Below are 18671 nucleotides of genomic sequence, written 5' to 3'. Positions count from 1 at the left end.
GTGGATCTGACTGAAGAACAGTGTTCCAGACCGCATCGTGGAGAGTAGTAGTTGTTGGTGCTCACAAGAAAGGGCAGGACTTGTTGGCTCTGGGGATTTTCTAAAGCTTCTTGAAATTATGTCTTCAGCTACTTTCTGAATTCTAGAAGGAATGTTGCAAGTCGCGTGTCCAAGGGGTGTTTATTGCACAATCCAAGCGCTTGGATCAGTAATATTTGTGGTCGAAGCATTTTTTTTTAAAATCTATAAAGTACAAATGGTTTTGGTGCTTTCCGCAGCCAGGCACGCACGCACACACTTACACTGTGAAAACAGCTCTGTTTGTGCTGTTCTCATCGCATGCAGAATGCTAAGATAAAACGTCTGATAGACAGTATTTCTGCACTATTGATCCGCTTGTGTAGGAGAACAAAGCACATAGGAGAGATGCATTCAAGAACTGTTTCGTCTTACGTTATGGAGAGTCCTAAAAATCCACAGTACGTTCTACCTGCATGTCGTTCACAAGTATATATTCACTTTAAAAAACCAAGGCTAAAGTAACTTTCTAGTAGGATGACTATTTCAGTGAGAACAATAACATTTTCAACTTACAAAACCACTGAAACTCACCAGTTCTAATTATCTGGTAACTATCACTCGCGCCCCCACCATGCACAGTTTTCTTTTCTGTAATTTCATTGTAAATGTCGCAGTGATATTAACAATGATGTCAAAGAAGATGTCATGAGGAATGTAATATGTGGGGTCACTAGAAGTGCATGGCGAGGGCGCGAGTTATAATTACCAAAGGGGACCATAACTGGTCAATTTCAGTAGTTTTATACATTTCAAAGGGTACGTTGTCACTGAAATTGTCACCTAATTATAACATTACTTTAATCCTTTTTTTTTTTTTTTTTTTCTTTCCAGTGAATTTCTAGTGCTTTTTTTTTCCCCATAAACATAAAGTAACATTTTCCCAATGCGCGGTGAGGGGCTGACCACAGGGCAAGGCCAGCAACCAGGTCCTGCGCCCACCCCAGGCTTTGCACAGCCTTCAGCCGACCATGCTGTGGGGTTGCATCTAATCCGTTAGTGTAGACCCCTCTCAAGTCCCTTTGGGCTCTGGGCACACGTTCACCCGAAGCTTTTTATTTTTTTATTTTTTTTAAAGGGAGGTGTCTCATGGACACCTATCCTCAACCACTTCTGGCCCGTGGTGCCCATCTCTCGGGCCAAAAGATTTGTAAAGTGAAAGGTGCTGCATGCCTCCCCTCCTCGAGCCACAGGGGGCCAATTGGGGCTTCGACTGCTGGGGGCTTCTAAGTGTAGGAGCAGACGTCTTCCCCCACCCCCACCCCCCCCTCAAGCCAATAGTGGCCCCGTTGGACCCCACCCCTTGGGCCATTACTTAAATATAGGGAAAGGGGTGCCTGACCCCTGGAGCTGAATGCCCTAAAGAAAGGGAGCTACGCCCTGGGGACTCCCCTCAACACCAACATCTCTGTGATACATATTTTCTAACCGGCCCTGGCACGTGTTCCTTGCACTAGCCCACTTGAGGTGGATGTAACCTGAGGTGCCTGGAGGTTCCTGGTGTGTGTGTGTGTATATGTGTATGTATGTATGTATGTGTGTGTATATATATATATATATATATATATATATATATATATATATATATATATATATATATATTGTGTGTGTGTGTATATATATATATATATGTGTGTGTGTGTGTATATATATATATATAGTCATAACTAGCAATTTTATTAAAAAAACGGTGGTGGGAGGTGTTCATTGTGATCCACGAGCGTTTGAGAGTAATCTTTATAAATAAATACATCTGCTCAGGGTCATTTTCTCGATGGGAAAATTTTAAATTTTTTTGAGTGAATTGTAGATATGTTAACAGTTCACCAATAAGTTAATTGGGAGGAAAATTAATTCATTAGTAGTAATACCAATTCTGGGACCCAAAATTATTCATTTTATTAATGCAAGACCTCTATCATAAACAAAGGTTAGTAAATTCATTAAAGAATCAAAAAATAAACATTAATTAGGTTGTTTGACTTCGACCTTTAGATCTTGTATCGTAAAGGAGTCCACACACAATTATATCTAAATAAGGATGGAGTAGCCAAATTATTTACAGGGAAGGAGTAATTTATCCCAAATTGAGTTAAGCACAGTAGAAGTCCAGAGTTTGTAATTAAGTGGTAAGAAAGCTTCCAAAAGCTGTTACCACGTTTTGGCCCACAGCTGATTCAGAAGACCTCAACAGGACATTATCAAGGACTCGAATTGTTAGCCCACTATTTTCTCTGACTATATATATAAAGAGGTCACCATAGTTCTTATGGATAATAAAATGTATCTCCAGTGTGAGTTCCAAAAATGATGGTCCAACTGGTCAGTGAAAGGTTGCCGGAGCCTAGGTCATGGTTGACAAAGCTTGCTTTGTTGGGAAGTTTTACACAGGGCACAAAACCGTTTTTTCTCTGTTAACATGGGTGTGTAGAACAACCAGGCGCTAAATCAGCATTGTGGGGCCTGAAGATGTGGCTGCCGGTAGCATCTTTCCTAGCTCAGTTGCTCGAATCTTTGCCTGCATGCCTTTGGAGACAGGGGAACAGGGGGACCTCTGAGTGAGGTTGGTGGAGCCTACGGTACAAGGACCTAGTGTCAGTGTGAGGACTAGGATGTGTATAAAATTAAGAACTAATTCAGCATACCCGGAAGCTTTGGCTTATAACTGGAAAGGCATGCAGATCTCTTGGCTTTGCCAATGCTTGTTTTTAGTGTTACATTTACAGGTAAGAACCAACTTAGTGCAAGAAAGTAATTGGGCGTCCATGATTATTTCCAAATGTGAATAAGCAAAGTGGGTGTGTTTGCTGTCCCTGGATCTAAGTCAGTGACCTTTACATAACAGCATACAGTTGTGGGGCGAGCAGGAATATTTTCTTCCTCTTGTAAGTTGCAGAAAAGTTGCACAGATAGATGATAGAATGAGACCTAAAATAAGCATGCCTTTTTGTCAAAAGGTGTATGTGATTCTTAACTGTAAATCAATTAAGTGGAACTTTATATCTGCCGTGCCCCATAAAAAATAAAACTGGCATTTAGTGGAGCCAATAGGTCTGGCCCTGGCGAACTAGTGGGATTGCTATATATTTTTTTTATTGCATATCTATGCCCAGAAATAAAATGGGGGAAAAAAACAAAAGAATAGACTAAACATGGTAGCCATATGCTTGTAGTAAAAATGTTGGAGCCCCCAAAAAAATGGCACATTCAGTAGAATGGTGTGGGTGGTTACCAGAATGTGGGTAATCTTCGAACAAGTATAGAACCCCTTTTATTTGTGAACAACATCATGGAATAATAGGATCTTTACTGCCATAAAGTAAATATTTTGTTGGCTTTGAAATACTGTAATCTGAAATGGTAGTTAAAGCACCCAAGGGTGACCAGGAAATAAAAAAGCAAGCAAAATGTGAAGAAAAAAGAATCGGCAAAGTGAAGTACTGGTTCACTCGCCCTGGCAATGACGTGCACTTCTTTTTAGGTGGATACACACAATGTAATAAGGTGGTGGATACACACAATGTAATAAGTTAAAGCGAACCAATGGCTGTAGTGGCTGATCATGGTCTCTTTTTTGCTGTGGTTGGTAAAAGCAAATTGTGAACGGGACAGGTGAACAGACCAATGGATGCAGAGGGCTGACCCAAACCCCCCCTTCCGGTTCTGTGAAATGTAGCCTTCCCAGTTTCAGAACTTGGTGAGAGGGTTTTTTTTTTCTCTGAGATGTCCATCTAGTATCTCCCGAAGGAGCCGACACTCGAGTAGCTGGATATGAAAAAGGGGCTTTCCGTGTAGGAATAGAACGTCTCTTCTTTCTGCTGATGCCTTCATTTATTTTTATTTTTTTGTTTTTTCAAATCCGTTGCTCACAAGCAATAATAGACTATGACCTCACGCTGCAAGCGGGCAATCTGTCGGATGTGAGCAATCCTCACATGAAAACAAGGAGAAGAAAAATCCATTGCTCTTCCTTTGAATATGCCTTACTTAAAATACGAAAACAAACGTGTAGGTATGCAGCGTGTCGAGGAAAGATTAAGAATGAACACTTCTGCGATACTATTTTCTCAGGAAAACGCTTGTAGATTATTCATTGGGGGGGGTCGGATTTTTGTCTGTTTACTCTATTGAGACCACCCTGACGTCTTCTAAATAAACCTTTAGGCCCTATATGCTTTCGCTGTGCAGCACAATGTGATTTTGGATATTTTCTTCATTTTTTTTCTTCTTTTTTTATATAAATGTGTGCTTCTTTTTCCTAGTCTCACCTGCCTTGCCCCTTACAAGCAGCACTGAATCCTTTATTAGCCCATTGCGCCTCTCTTTTGTCTTGCTTTCTCCTCCCTTGTCACATCTTGTACTGACTTGTCAAATTAGAGATTAAAAAGATTACTCGATCATATTCGTTTTTTTTCATTATAATTTTTTTTACTTCCCAACTTGTTTGAGATCTTATTTCCCTTTATTTGTGAGTTGGGTGAAGACGTGTTAGTATTTTTTCTGTATTTGATTGACTGTGCCCTTTAGCCATGTGCAGGAATCTTAGGAATTCCCTTACGTTTTGTAGAATAGAGGCCCTTTTAATAAAATGTTTAATAGAGACACTCTTCAGAACCGTATTCCTCTGTGCCGTTCAGTGTGAATAAGACTCGTTTCTTCAACCCATGCAGCGCCTGTCATCTGTTGCCTCTTTTCTAGGGCTCATGGGGCATGGTTTCAAAAGCCACCTCCCAGCCTGGACTGTTCCTATTGCTGCTGCCTGCTTACTGGTTTGATTTTAATTTAATTGCCATATTTTCTGAATAAACGAACTGCGAGTGGCATAAATGCCATAATTGATTTGACGAGTGCTGGGTTTTCTCGGACTCGCAGGTCTGAGTCATCGACTGAAACCGGAAGTAAGGATGCTCTGCCCACCGTCCCTGGAGGCTCCATAGAGCCAGAGCGTTGGCAAGTCCCTGCCGCCAACTGCCTCTTTGCTAGGCCCATCAGGAGGCGTGACGGAGCTTCCGGGATTTCACGCCTCTTTGCACAAACCTATCACGAATGCGTGTGCGGCGCAGGTGCTGGTTAATTTTGCACGGACGTTTGCACAGTCTGGCCAGTGTGAAAAAATTATGCAATCTCCCAGAGACCAGCATATTATTTTGCTCTGGCCAGTAGCTGCAAGTCCTTGCAAAATCACACCTGCACCACTGCAGCCTGGGTGAGCCGCATTGGTGCAAACTTGCACAAGTCCAATGTCTGAAATATGCCGACTGCTTCCAATCAGTACTGATCGTGCATTTAGAAGGCCCAGTTCTTGTTGGTATGCTCGCTGCTGATATGACCATTTTAATGCTATCTGCTCCCTTGCCTAATTTATTTGTATTTAATCTGGCGGTGTTCTGTACTAATCCCATTTCCGATCTCCACGTGCTGAAGAGTTTTAAAGATATTCTAACCCACTGCTCTGCTAATCTGTAGCCCATAGTCACTGGCTGGGCTAGAGACCCATGCCCGCCCTTCTAAACCAAACATTCGACCTGTGTGCAAAAAAGCCACACAAGCATATCTGTGTTCACAAATCGTGATGCACTTGGACAAATGTAGCCAATTTCAATTTACGACTCATTACACGTAGAACGATTGGGATGCAACTGGCTAGTAAAGCTATAGGCAACAGCAGAACATGAACGGCATGTTTTTTTTGGCATATCCGAGTTCAGCTAGGATAATAATTCAGTTTTTTAAACTGTTTTCCGGTTAATATAATTTTTATAAAGCAGTTAATTTCCAACCCGCCACTGAGCATGGCCTTCGGTCATGTGCCGTGGGGTTGGCAGAAAGGGGCTTGCTGATGGCCAGCCTCTTAACCTTCCAGGGGGGTTGGGGGCTGGGGTTGGCCAGTTGATGATGTTCCCCAAAACGGAATCAGTTGAATGATAGGGGGCAGCTCCATGCATTTTTCCTCCACGCGTGTAGAAGATGGTTTCCATTTCCAAGTTTTGATGAGGGCTGCTTTAATTATGTAGCTAAGAGGGCCACATTATGTTTCATGGTTAACTAAATTGTGCATCAAGAAAAGCCAAATTATAAGGGCTAATGCAGCACATTTTGAAGCAGTATTCACTGTTTTGCATTCAATGCACATTTTAACACTAGATGGGGGGGGGGCAGTTTCTCCTGATTGATGTCAGTTAAATATAGTGTTCTTCAAACTTTATAATTCATACCTAGTACCGATGAAGAAACTGTTTTCACATCATCCCTCCCACCCCAGCCCACACATGCACAAGTTGGTGTCCATGAAGTGATTGTATTTTTTCAAAGCAAAGGTGGCCTACAAACGGGAGGGGGGCTTATTCAACTGCACAGTGGGGATTGTTCTGGGGCATAAGGAGTAAAGGAGTGGGCTCACTCCAGGTTCCAGCAGCTCTTTCTCACTGCTGACTTCTGCATTTTTTCTGCCAAGCCCGCAAAGTCTCCTGCCTACTGCCCCTCCTCCCCCATCACCCACTGACTCGGGAAGCTTTCCTCCCATCCTCATTGCCACTATGCTAACCTTCCAATCTCTTGCAGCACACTCTCCCTGGCATACCACTCAACTCACCCTCGTCTTGAGAGTGCCACCCTGCAAGGGTGCTCATTTTCTCTCTTCAGACGCGCAACATTTCTCCTATTTACCTGAATGGGATCACCTGCTCTGAAAACCTTCAACTGGAAAACATTTTTTCTCACCATTTGTTTAAATGGGATCACCCTTCAAAACTTCTCCATCTTGCCAGACGCTGAGACTCAAGATTGAGGATCCTACAGCACTTACTGCCTCTGGTCTTCTGCGTCTTTCTTTGTCCCACGTTCCCCTAGTGCTTCCTCTGTTTATGATCCTTTAGAACTCTCTCCATGAAAAAATGTAGGAACTCTCTCTTTCTCCTGACTGATTTTCCTCTCAACCCTTCCATGCACTCCTCCTCCAGAGTTTATCACCCCATCTACACTTACTACTGCAAAGACCCTGCTCCTTAAGTCTCCTGAAGTGCACCATCCCTTAAGGCTTCTGCAGCTTTCCCTTTTTTTGTCCTTTCTTCTCCTTTATCTTCGTCCCGTAGCACCAGCAATGCTCCATTGCGTCGGAACACTGCTCAGCTCTTGCTATAGATGTTTTCCCCACTGCAACCACCAATGTCTGTATTTGTTAGTGCGGTTTAAGACTTCTTTTGACAATGACCCAAATACACCTACCAACATTGTGTGGGTAAATCTTGTTGTAGGCTATTTTCTACAGGAAGTTGTGCTTGTTTTCTGGCCCATGCTAGTTTTGGTAAAAGAGTTCTTATTCAATTGCATTTGATATGGAAGCGCGTCACCCTACAGCCGAGGTCACGCCCCCTGCCTTACAGGGGGGGGTGGGGGGGGGCTTCACCCTCAGTTTGAAAACCTATTGATTTAAAACTTAAGTACATCAGCTGAAAGTTTGTCTGCCTGCTCGACAACAAGAATGCCACTGCCCAGCAACACATGTTGTAGCTTTTGATCCATTTGAGCTAGAAAAAAAAAATTGGTTAAAGCCTGTAAATTATGCAGAAGATGATATATTATGTGGCAAGTTCATCAAAATCATTATGCGGAAGAAGCAGTTGCAAAAATAATGATGTAAGCAAAGTCCCATTTAATGTATATTCCTTGCATCCAAATCCTAGACTGTGAGGTGAAAATGCATATGGCAAAAGGTATCAGATGCAAATACTTCTTTACTTTTCATCTATTTTTATTTAATATTAAAGTTTAACTCCAAACCAAAAAAAGGCATTTCAGATACGCTACAACATAAAATGTGCCTTCTCCTGTAAGTCTCTGCAGTCAAGAGCCTTCGTGGCCTTCTATCTCACTTAGGCCCTTTACCATCGACCATGAACTATCCATCCAGAAGGAACAGACCCGTACTAACTCATCCATCCCAGCCCTTTCTACATTTTATGCATCCAATCCTTTGCACTAAAGCTGCTGGCAGGCTCACCTTTCCCTCATGACAGCAGGTTTGCATAAGCATAGCCTTACCATCGACCTCTAGTAGTTTAATTACACACATTTTATTTTCTGACAGGAAAAATATATTGCACTTTTATTTCTCAGAACTCTTTATCCCAAAGAATACATTGAAATCCAGTTCAATAACATTGTTTCTGCCAAAACACATTTTTCTACAGCTGTGTCAGTCACACTGGCCAGTTCTGCATTGGTAGTTTCACTTGGCTTCATGTTTTTAGGAGAGATGAGGCTGTGGTTTAAAAAGGCATGTTACTGTAATGTGCCCCGCAAGCCAGATGAATACCTTCTGCTTCACAACTGCTTAACTGAACTTTTATGTGAATTTCTACTTGAAATGCACCCCTCACAGCCAGCCAAGTGCCTGAGCCTAGGTTTTGCCAGTCCCACACTAGCTGGGCAGGTCCTTTCCATTCAGAGTTTAAAGTGGTTCAGACCATTTAGTAAGCGACACACACACCCCCTCACCCCCGGGACTCTCCTTATTTACAAATGGGTCAATCGAGGCCCCCACCAACTCCCAGAGCTCACCCGTTGCTTCCCTCAGTCCAGGTCAGCCGGTGCGCTGCCGTCCATTAATCTCACATTTGGGCCATTGTATTCATCACGTCAGTATGTGGCAAGTCAGCGGGTGGTCAATTATCCGCCAACAGAACTTCAATGGAACGTTATTAGATAAGAGTGTAGGACTATTAAGTCTGCATTGCCAAATAAGATCTGCAGCAAAATAATGACCTCCACAACCATGCCGCCTATCCCATAGTTATTTGTTATTTTCTCGTTTACTTAATAACAAAAAAAAAAAAATATATATATATATATATATATATATATAATATACCCATATACCCCCAGCTCCCGCCAGACCTGGTTAAAAAGCGATGGTGGTGAAGTTTGGCTTTGAACCAAGATCTGCCGGCAAAGTCACGTGACTTGACAAAGCCGGACTCACGAGCCTGAGCTGCAAACGGAGGGACTAATCAAGCTCAGGCACTTGGTAAAACAAAGAAAGGGGACGCGGGCCCACCATAGTCAGCAACGACAACCAACAGAGGGTGGGAGAATTCAAATATATTGTTCCGCTGGCGTTGCTCTAGAACTCCCCACTATCCAGACAGAACCACCTCTCCATTACTGCTTCTAACACCAGTAGCATTCCCCCGCCAATAGGCCGGATGGCCTATCTAGGCCTCTTCCGGGTCACACACCACTCCCTTAAGTCCCAGAACAAGGGAAGAAAGGCCGGAACGGGGCGCTGGGCCAGAGAGATCGACTGCCTCCCGCACAATATGACTACGGCTGCGTACCTCCAAATCGCGGCCTTTTGTTCTTGAAATTCTTTAGGCGCTGGTTGTCTAGTTTCTCGCGGTCAGCCATGGTGAGTTAGGGACTCCGGGCGACGCTGCATTGTCGGTCGAGTGGAAGAGACGGAGGGCGGCGGGACTTACAGCTGCTTCTCTGCACTGTGTGCACAGCAGTCGGAACATTAGGTTTCCTCGCTGGTTGCTTGGGCGGAATGCCGGCACAGAGTGGGGAAGCCTCGCTCTGGGAGGTGCCGGTGTGATTTCAATACGATTGAAACCTGTAATTTAAAGAGATCTTTCAGTGCTGATGGGTGTGGTGTTACTGCGTGCATTGGCAAAAATTCTGGTGCTAACAGGAATATTTCTGCTGCACGATTATGGGTTTTAACCTGCTGCAGAGTATCGAAGAATGGTTTCTGTGCACTGGTTCATCACTATCGCTGGATGATGTTATTACACTAAATTGGCTGATAAGGCTGAAGCCACACTCACTTGTGCGTATTTTCATGAGGACAAAAAAAAAACAACCGCTCAACGCGTTTGCTATTTCTCACTAAGCCCCGTCCTTTGCAGACTGGGGGAGGGGGGGGGGCCTGTTTTTCTTTCTCCCCTCTTCTCCATTGGCTGGAAAGTAAACAACGGGCGTATTTTTTACTGTTCTTAATTTCAGCCAATGGAGAAGAATGAGAAAGAAACGAAAAAACATGCCCCTCAATCCGAAAAAGACAGGGCTTAGATGGAAACTAAAACCTCTTCTCCAACGGCTGGCCGCCGTTTAGGAAGCCAGCCAATGAAGAAGAGGGGCAGGGATTCCCTCGCTACTAAGAAACATAAAATCTTGCCAGCGAGACTAGGCATGTGCGCAGCCTACGCTAACCGAGACCTAAAAAGCAAACCACATCAGAAGTGCAAGTGTACAAATGCATTGTTTTCCATGGTGCTTGTGAGCAAACTCCCCCTTTGCCTTTGGTGGTGGCAGACACGGCCCGTGCAGGTAAGAGCGTTGGGGCCAGGTGGGGGGGATTTTGAGAGACGACCACAAGGGATAAATAAATTAAATAATTTTCTATCATGGCCGTCTCTCGAAATTCCCGCCCACCGTTTTGACCTGCACGGGCTGCGGCTGGGTGGTGGCAGAGGTATATCTCATAAGGGTTCTTAATCTCCATTCATGATGCAAGTACCACTAGCGGGTACTCTGGAGGTGACTGTAGCTGATTTTTTTTTAGAGCTGACTTATAATTCATTATTAGTCACAATGCACAAGAGCAACACTAGAATGATTTTGCTTATTGAACAACTAAGAATATAAAAATGTAAGAATATAAAAATATAAAAATGTATGTAAAATAAGTGGACATGTGAAAGGGCCTTGTGAGCCGAGTAGGTGTGAGAGCACCAGATTAAATATGGCTGTCAAGGTATCCCATGCCACTTGTAAGAAGTGCAGCCAGTCAGAATTTTTGGCCCCACCTTCTGACAGCTTTTAGATGTTTTATGTCAAACATATTGTTGAAGCGTTGTCTATTATCTGTTTCTTTGCATATCTTGAACTCTTCCCCCAGCAATCTTGCATACCTGTCTATTCCCAGTGTTCATTTTCAGCCAATAGAAAGAATTTCCTTTTTCTTTTCATGTTAAATAGTTTTTCCGCATTTATTTGTCGATGTCTGAATATGTCGATTTTAAATAGCCTTCCAATTTGGGATCATTACCCTTTGGGAAACTTCTGGCCTTAAAAAAAATATATGTGCGTGTATATGTGTGTGTGTGTATATATATATATATATATATATATATATATATATATATATATATATATATATATATATATATATATATATATATATATATATATATATATATATATATATATATATATATATATATATGTATATATGTATATATGTATATATGTATCACTGCCTTCTCTTTTGTTCTCTTCTTTTAGGAGAGAAAATTATAAAATGGCTTTAGGTTTTATTTGTGTAATTAAATGCCTCTATGCACAATGTTTTGGACATTAAATGGTTCTATGACAGTTAGTGGAAGTCTTTTGAAATCTTGATGCCTCCAGTTTTTAGGTCATGCAGGCACTACTTGCTTTCCTGCAACATTCAGCGCTCCATGCATGCTTTCATGGAGCACTTTTACATAAAAGCCCCATGTACCACACTATCCCTATAATAGCAGCCGCTGACCTTTCTTTAGACACGGCTCATCTAAAGAAAGGGGCTTGGCCTCTATTAATGTGAAAGAGCAGCATGGGGCGCTAGTGAACAACAAACCTTTGCAATGCAAAAGGTCTCGCATTTTAGAAACTTTTACCTACTGGTATTGTAAATGACAATACCTTTTTATTATTGCAGGTTTTTTAAACACCTAAATAAAAGGCATTGGCATTTACAATGCCAATAGCTCAAAGTCTCGCAATTGCAAGACCTATTGCATTGCAAATGCTTCTTAAAATCTTATAGCAAGTCAGATGGCAGCATTGCTAGTTGAATTAGGAGTCCCATAAGCAGATAGGAAGGTGGACAGACTCAGATGTCAAAGAAAAAAACTGGAAGTCAACAAGTTAAAATGACTTCTAAGGATTCAAAGCTGAAAGTTCTATTTAAAATTCTATTCAATTTAATGGGAGTCATTGGCCTCACCGCGCTTCATTAAAGAAAAATGTAATTGCGTTTATTTAAATGGTTTAACAAAGTACTGTTCATTGCTGCTTAAGGAAAAAGTAATTCACCAGTAACAATAGTTTTGCAACGTAATTTTTTTTTCTGTGTTTACATGCACATTATTCCACATCTACCATATGGACTTTAGTATGGCTCAATCATGTCCACCATGGGACCACAAAGCATCACTGCAATCTTCAAATTCTCTTTTCCACTATGGGTTTTGAAGCGTTCTCCTGATTAAGAAAATAATTTTATCAAGCTTACCTAGAATGTACAACCTAAAAAAATTGTTTAAATGTGTTTTAAGGTTCTATCCCCAATTTCTTATTTCAGTCATAAGCAAGCAATTTGATTATTTTTCTCCATGAACCAAATTCATTTGTTTATATTTACAGAGCATGGTGAAGGATTTTGAGGCCAACGTAAAGGCATGTTGCAAATCAGATACAATAGATAATAATAAAAATTCACTGAACTGTCCAATACGATTTAAGTCATTAGTTTAGGATCAGAATATTTAGGCTACGGTTAGAATTGTACACAAGGAGATGATGGACGGAGCGCTGAAACTTTTCAGACACTCACACTCACCCCCAGTCACAGATCTGGGTTGAATCCATCATCGTTCTTTAGCTTACTTCGCCACCCCAGCCATATGCAAATCAGTCTTGACCCTGCTCCTCATGGGAACAGTCCAGCCCGAACTGCCAAGCTAGGTCATCCCTCGACCGGAAACGCACATCCTGGGACCGGTTTTGGAATCACACCCCCCATCAGCCAGGCTAGCTTGAATCCAGTGGCAACATGAGCAAGTCTGGCCATACCCAACAAATATCCCACATAATAAAATGCGATACAACAGGGTTTAAAATTTGCCATATGTGTGATGACTATCTCCAGATATAAGTTTCCTTGTCAAATCTGGAATAACGGATGGATTTCTTAGGACGTAAGCACTAAGAATCCACATGTCCATGCATTTACCAGGCCTATTACCCCTACTGTCGTTTTTTGGCAGGTTTGCCATTCAGTAATTATTACAGAGCTATAGAACTTAGTGCATTTAGTACTTGTTTGCCATAAATTCTGAACACTTGTAGTTGCAATCCCTAGCCAAGTAGGTATTTGTTCAGGGAGCCAAAAAATGGGACACTTGTAACAAAGGTCTTAAACAAAATATTACTTGGGTTCAAAGCATCAGCCACCATAAAATACTTTTTAGGTCGAGCCTGGGCAGCGCATGTGCTGTTCTGCGAGCCATGCTTTATTGAAGTATGTACTTGAAGCTCCGCCTACTCTCCGCCCATGTTTTGTCATTGGCTTGTGCCATTATCCTTCGTAAATGCTGGCTTCTGATTCATTATTAGGTTTGTAAGTCCCTCCTTAGGTACTGCCTTGTCTTCATTTGTAACCTCCCATGAGGACTGCCCCTTTTACTTCGGTTGTTACACACGGTCTTCTTTAGTCTGTAAGCACTATTTTCTTTAATGAGATTGTTACTGCAGGAGGGTCAAGGATTTGGAATGCAATAGGTCTCGCATTTGCAAGAGTTTAAGCCATTGGCATTGTAAATGACAATGCCTTTAATTTATGTTTTAAAAACCAAAACCTAAATAAAAGGCATTGTCATTTACAATGCCAATAGCTCAAACTTGCGTAAATGGGAGATCTATTGCATTGCAGATGCATGTTTTATATAGATAGTGAGTTGGCAATTGTGTTTTAATATTGGGAAGTCCTTTAATAAGAAAGGCGATCTTTTCTTTTAATGCTCTATTGTGCTAAACCTTCACTGATCACACCACTTTAACGCTTCGAACAGAGAGCACATTGGGGAGGCATGTATAAGACGCGTCTTCTGTGTTTTTTCCACACCAGAGGACCCAGTCCTAGTCTTCAAACAGATCATCTGTTGGGTGCAGTTGAACCAAGCCCTGTCTCAATAGGCGTTGCATATGGACAAAGGCAGAATTTCAAGATTTATCCCAGGATGCACTGGGTCCAGTCTTTTTTTTTAATTTTTGCTATGCAAAACAACTTAAAATGGTGTACCCCTTCATATCTCAGTGTACTTATGCTTAGCTAGACTATCGTGTGGCCACCTGCCATGGAGTGTCTTGGGGTTCCTTGGTGTTAAGCTTATTTCTCAACCTGATCTTGGTAAATTATTATTTGAAGTACCCAATGACAGTATGCAGCAGAGCAGGTCAAAATTATGCACTAGAGTTGAATAAGTTAGGCACCCAGAAAAGGCAAATTATGCAGCGTAATGCTGCACATATTGTGATAGAATTACTGTAAAATGTTGTTGTTTTTACACGTTAACACTATGGGCAAATGTTTTATTGCATTAATCTTAGTTTAACACCCAAAAAAAGGTACAAGCAAATAAAAGGCGACCAATCAAGCTTTCCGAATAGCCTTCCACTGTGCAGCAAAATATGTCCCTGGGTTTTTAGTAACTTTTTATCTGTTTTAAGTTGGAGCTTTTTTTGTTAGAATCTGCAGATTATGCAGCAGATATTGGATTATGTAGCAAATGCAACAAATTCATAATTTTCTGGAAAACACGACTTCAGAGTCTCATAATTCCACTACACCATAAATGTGAGTTGAAGACTCACTGCTTATGTCTTTAGGCCCACAGTAACAGTTTGAAATCCTAGGAAGGCCATGTCTGGCTTCCATCCTGCTGAAGTCTGTAAAATGAGTACCATTGAATTTGGTAATGGTGGTGCAGTTTATTCACAAGAAATTGCAAAAAAGGCGGCTCAGTGCAACATAGCTTTTTTCGATTCACTTTTTTTTTTTTTTTTTTTTTTTTGTCCTCCTCTCACCTTCAAGCATTGTGCAAAACGTTATGGCTGTAATTCTGGACCTGAGCTCCCTCCGGCCAGTTGCTGATGCTTTGGTCCCCTGACCAACTCTTTCGTATTAGAGTCTTTAAGGTGTAATCATAGGACTGATGGCCGTAAGATTTTCAGTGTCTATACCGTCTCAGATCTCTACCTATTATGAGGAGTGGTTGCCATATACTGTTTTGAACCTTATCGGCATTAGCCGTATCAAGGCGAGCCATCGCAAAGGCAGAATTTAGCCAATCTTCCAACCTTGGGGGATCTTGGTCTTTCCATTTCAAGCAGATTTCCCTGTGCGCTAATAGAATCAAGCACAGTAGTAGTCCTGGGTCATTTGCTGCTAAAGCCGTTGTTGTTTTTCGGTCATCGGCAAAGAAAACAAAGGTCTCATTAACTGCGATGTTAGTTGCAAAAATCCTGCGCAGATAGCCACCAACCCCTTCCCAAAATGCTGCCAACTTTGCACATTCAAAAAAGACGTGGATGTCATTTGCCCTAGGGGTCCACCACCTATGGCATTTCGGTTCAGGGGTTGATGCAAATTTTGCAATTTTTGCTGGGGTGTAGTAGATGCGGTTTGCTACAAAAAAGTGGTTTTTCTTTAAACTAGCTGATTTGGTGTATTTAAATAGGAGATTTAGTGAAGGCTCTAATAACTCCTCAATTACTGGTTCAAAAGGCGATTGTCTCCACACCGAGGCCTGAGATGGAATATCTTTGTCATCAGCTTCGAGCAAAACTTTATACCAGATTGATACCTCTTTTTTTAGGCGATGATCGGACATAAAAAGGCACTCAAAAAGGTTCACTTATTGTTAAATAGAGTTTGGTTTTGTCAAAACCTAATAGTGCTTTCTTCTGTGGCTAGTTGAGGGTGTAAATGAAAATTGTTCGTGCAGCTAATGTGTTTTTGTATTATATAAAAATTGAATAAAACACTTTGAAATAAAAAGAAATTGTGAAAGCAAAATTTCCAGAAGCCTTTGCGTTTCAGAATGAGGTGTGGCAATGATCAGGGGGAGTGGGGTGAAGTGAAGAACAAATTGAAAAAACTGACATGTTTTGGTCACGTAAGCAAGAATACGTTAATTCCCCACTGATTTCCATAGCTTGCTATTTTATGTAAGAACTTAAGTGATTGTATATAGTGTCTTGTGCCATGAATCTTTAATCTGTAAATTCAATATGATCACTGGCGTTAAAGCTAATTTATTTTCTTTTATTCTTCAGGCTGCAAAATCAAGGCTCTAAGGGCAAAGACCAATACATACATCAAGACGCCGGTGAGGGGTGAAGAGCCAGTGTTCATGGTCACGGGTCGGCGAGAAGATGTTGCGATGGCAAGAAGGGAAATCATATCTGCGGCTGAGCATTTCTCCATGATCCGTGCCTCCCGGAACAAAGCAGGCACAACCTTTGGAAGTGCTCCCACCTTACCAGGTCAAGTCACGATCCGTGTCCGCGTCCCCTATAGAGTGGTCGGGCTGGTTGTAGGCCCCAAGGGGGCAACAATCAAGAGAATCCAGCAGCAGACCAATACATACATCATCACCCCCAGCAGAGATCGGGATCCAGTCTTTGAGATCACAGGTGCTCCAGGGAATGTCGAACGAGCACGCGAGGAGATTGAGACGCACATTGCTGTCCGCACAGGCAAAATCCTGGAGTACAATAACGAGAATGACTTTCTCTCCAGCAGCCCGGACTCTGGCATGGAGAACCGGTACCCAGAGTCATGGCGGGTGCACACTCCAGCTTCTGGCTGCAAACCACTTTCGACATTCCGGCAGAACAGCCTGGGCTGCATCGGAGACTGCACTGTAGATCCTGTGTATGAGACTCCAAGGCTGAATGACCAGAATGAATTCAATTATGGATACCTCTTCCCTAACTATAGCTCCAACAAACAGGATGTGTACTATAGTGTTTCAGAATCTGGGACACCGTTGTGGGGAGGACAGGAGAACACCAACCCCATCTCTGTTCCATTCTCCAAGCAGCAACGGTCGGGCAGCACGGGGGCCGTCCACACTAACTCTCTTAGAACCCTCTCCATCAATGAGTCAAACATCCCTGCTGTGCAACGGAGAGCCCAGCCAGAGACTTTAGCTGGCTTTGCCAAGCTCACTGCTACTCGCACCTCTGTGTCCGACAACCGCGAGTGCATGGTGTGCTTTGAAAGCGAAGTCACTGCTGCCTTGGTGCCATGCGGCCACAATCTGTTCTGCATGGAGTGCGCTGTCCGAATCTGTGAACGCAATGAGCCAGAGTGCCCTGTGTGCCATGCCTCAGCAACCCAGGCCATCCGAATATTTTCCTAAGAGATTGAGGACTGTACCAGAAGGTGACCTTATACGCTTCAGAACTTTTTTTTAAATCAAAGTCTTAAGAGACACAAAAGATGGAAAAACACATATTTTAAAAGCAATTTCATTTGTTAAAGACTTGTTTGGCCCTGTGCTGTCCTAGACCCATGGTCTCCTAGGAATCAGAGAAAAATGCAAAGCATCCTCTGTCAGAGGCGGAGGCAAATGAGGGGTGGGGGGTTACAATGTTGGGGGCGAGAGACATTTTTGGAAGCCCACTTCACCTGCATCCATTCTGAAGTGCGAGTACATTTTAGGACCGCTTTCAGACTCTCCCTTACCCAAGACCATTGGATTGTGGCAAAATAAACTGATGTCATTGGTAGCCAGTGGGTGCGAGTTTTTTTTTTTTTTTTGATTTACAAAATAGCCTGTATTGACCAATAGACCACTGGAATTCCCCCACCTGCCTTATAGTGTGCGCTTCTCCTGGAAGCGGGTCAATATATTTTGTTGTAGCTTTAAACACCAGGATCCTGCCACCCCCATGCATCGGGTAACTAGCCCGCCCCAGGCTCAGGCGCTGGATGGGTGGGGGCAGCTATCTCTTTAATTCCACTTTCAGCTGACAGATGCAGCCTTTGACTTAAACTGGACAAACAAAATAAATTGAACAGTGATAGTAATAATAAATGCAGTTCAGTAATCGACCTCTGGGATACCTGCAGCAGGAGGACACAACTATTACCTCAGCAACAAAAACAACAACACAACAGCAGCAGCTAAATAACATTGCATTTGTATTACTTAAAAAGGAAGACCATGCAAGGTGGGAACTGTGCTTCCAAGCAACCAGTAGGAATTGTGTGTTCTTCTGTTTACTACACCTCTACAGAAACAGCAGGGATTCAAGGCCACTTTTTCTTCTGTCGAAGGGGTCTTGTCAGCAGCTTTGAATATCATTAGCGAAATTGGACTGTATTTGTTTTCCTTCAGTGGTTAATGGCGGTTACAGCACAAATCAAATTTGGGTAACTTTCACTTCCACTCTGACTACCCTCACTCAAACACTGGAATCTCACAAAAGATATCTCTCAAAGTGTTTTTTAAATAAAAAATTGTGTGTGTGCTGTGGCCGCCTATGGTCCCAAACAATTCACAAAATATCATATTGTAAACCTATTTTTCTTTCTTAACTGGACCAAATCTTCTTGTGCTTAAAACGAAATGAATCAAATGGGCCAAAAACCTACGTCATTGAGTAGTTCACATTCCCAGGCTTTGGTCTCATTATCTTGTAAAACGACGTTTTGTATCTTTTAAAGTTAAAAACGAATGATGATTTTCATTGATGGTTTTGGAGGTGGGGGGAGAAAATGCAACACTCCTGAAATACAATTCACCATTTAATTCAGT

At 42.3% G+C, this 18671-nt stretch overlaps 1 protein-coding gene across 1 annotated transcript in view; it reads left to right on the top strand.

Annotated features, from left to right (window-relative positions):
- Nucleotides 1-18409, top strand: part of MEX3A (mex-3 RNA binding family member A) — an 86600-nt gene extending 68191 nt beyond the window's left edge. Inside the window, exon 2 of the mRNA XM_086947654.1 lies at nt 16180-18409. Coding sequence (XP_086803780.1) covers nt 16180-17270 — 1091 coding nt within the window. The 3' untranslated portion in view covers nt 17271-18409. The remainder of the gene's footprint in view (nt 1-16179) is intronic.
- The last annotated feature ends 262 nt before the right edge of the window (nt 18410-18671 follow it).

The sequence above is a fragment of the Lissotriton vulgaris genome, chromosome 12 (assembly GCF_964263255.1).
Source record: "Lissotriton vulgaris chromosome 12, aLisVul1.2, whole genome shotgun sequence".
In the NCBI taxonomy this organism is placed as follows: Eukaryota; Metazoa; Chordata; class Amphibia; order Caudata; family Salamandridae; genus Lissotriton; species Lissotriton vulgaris.
Note: the sequence above shows the minus strand (reverse complement) of the source record. Positions and strands in the feature narration are given on the sequence as shown.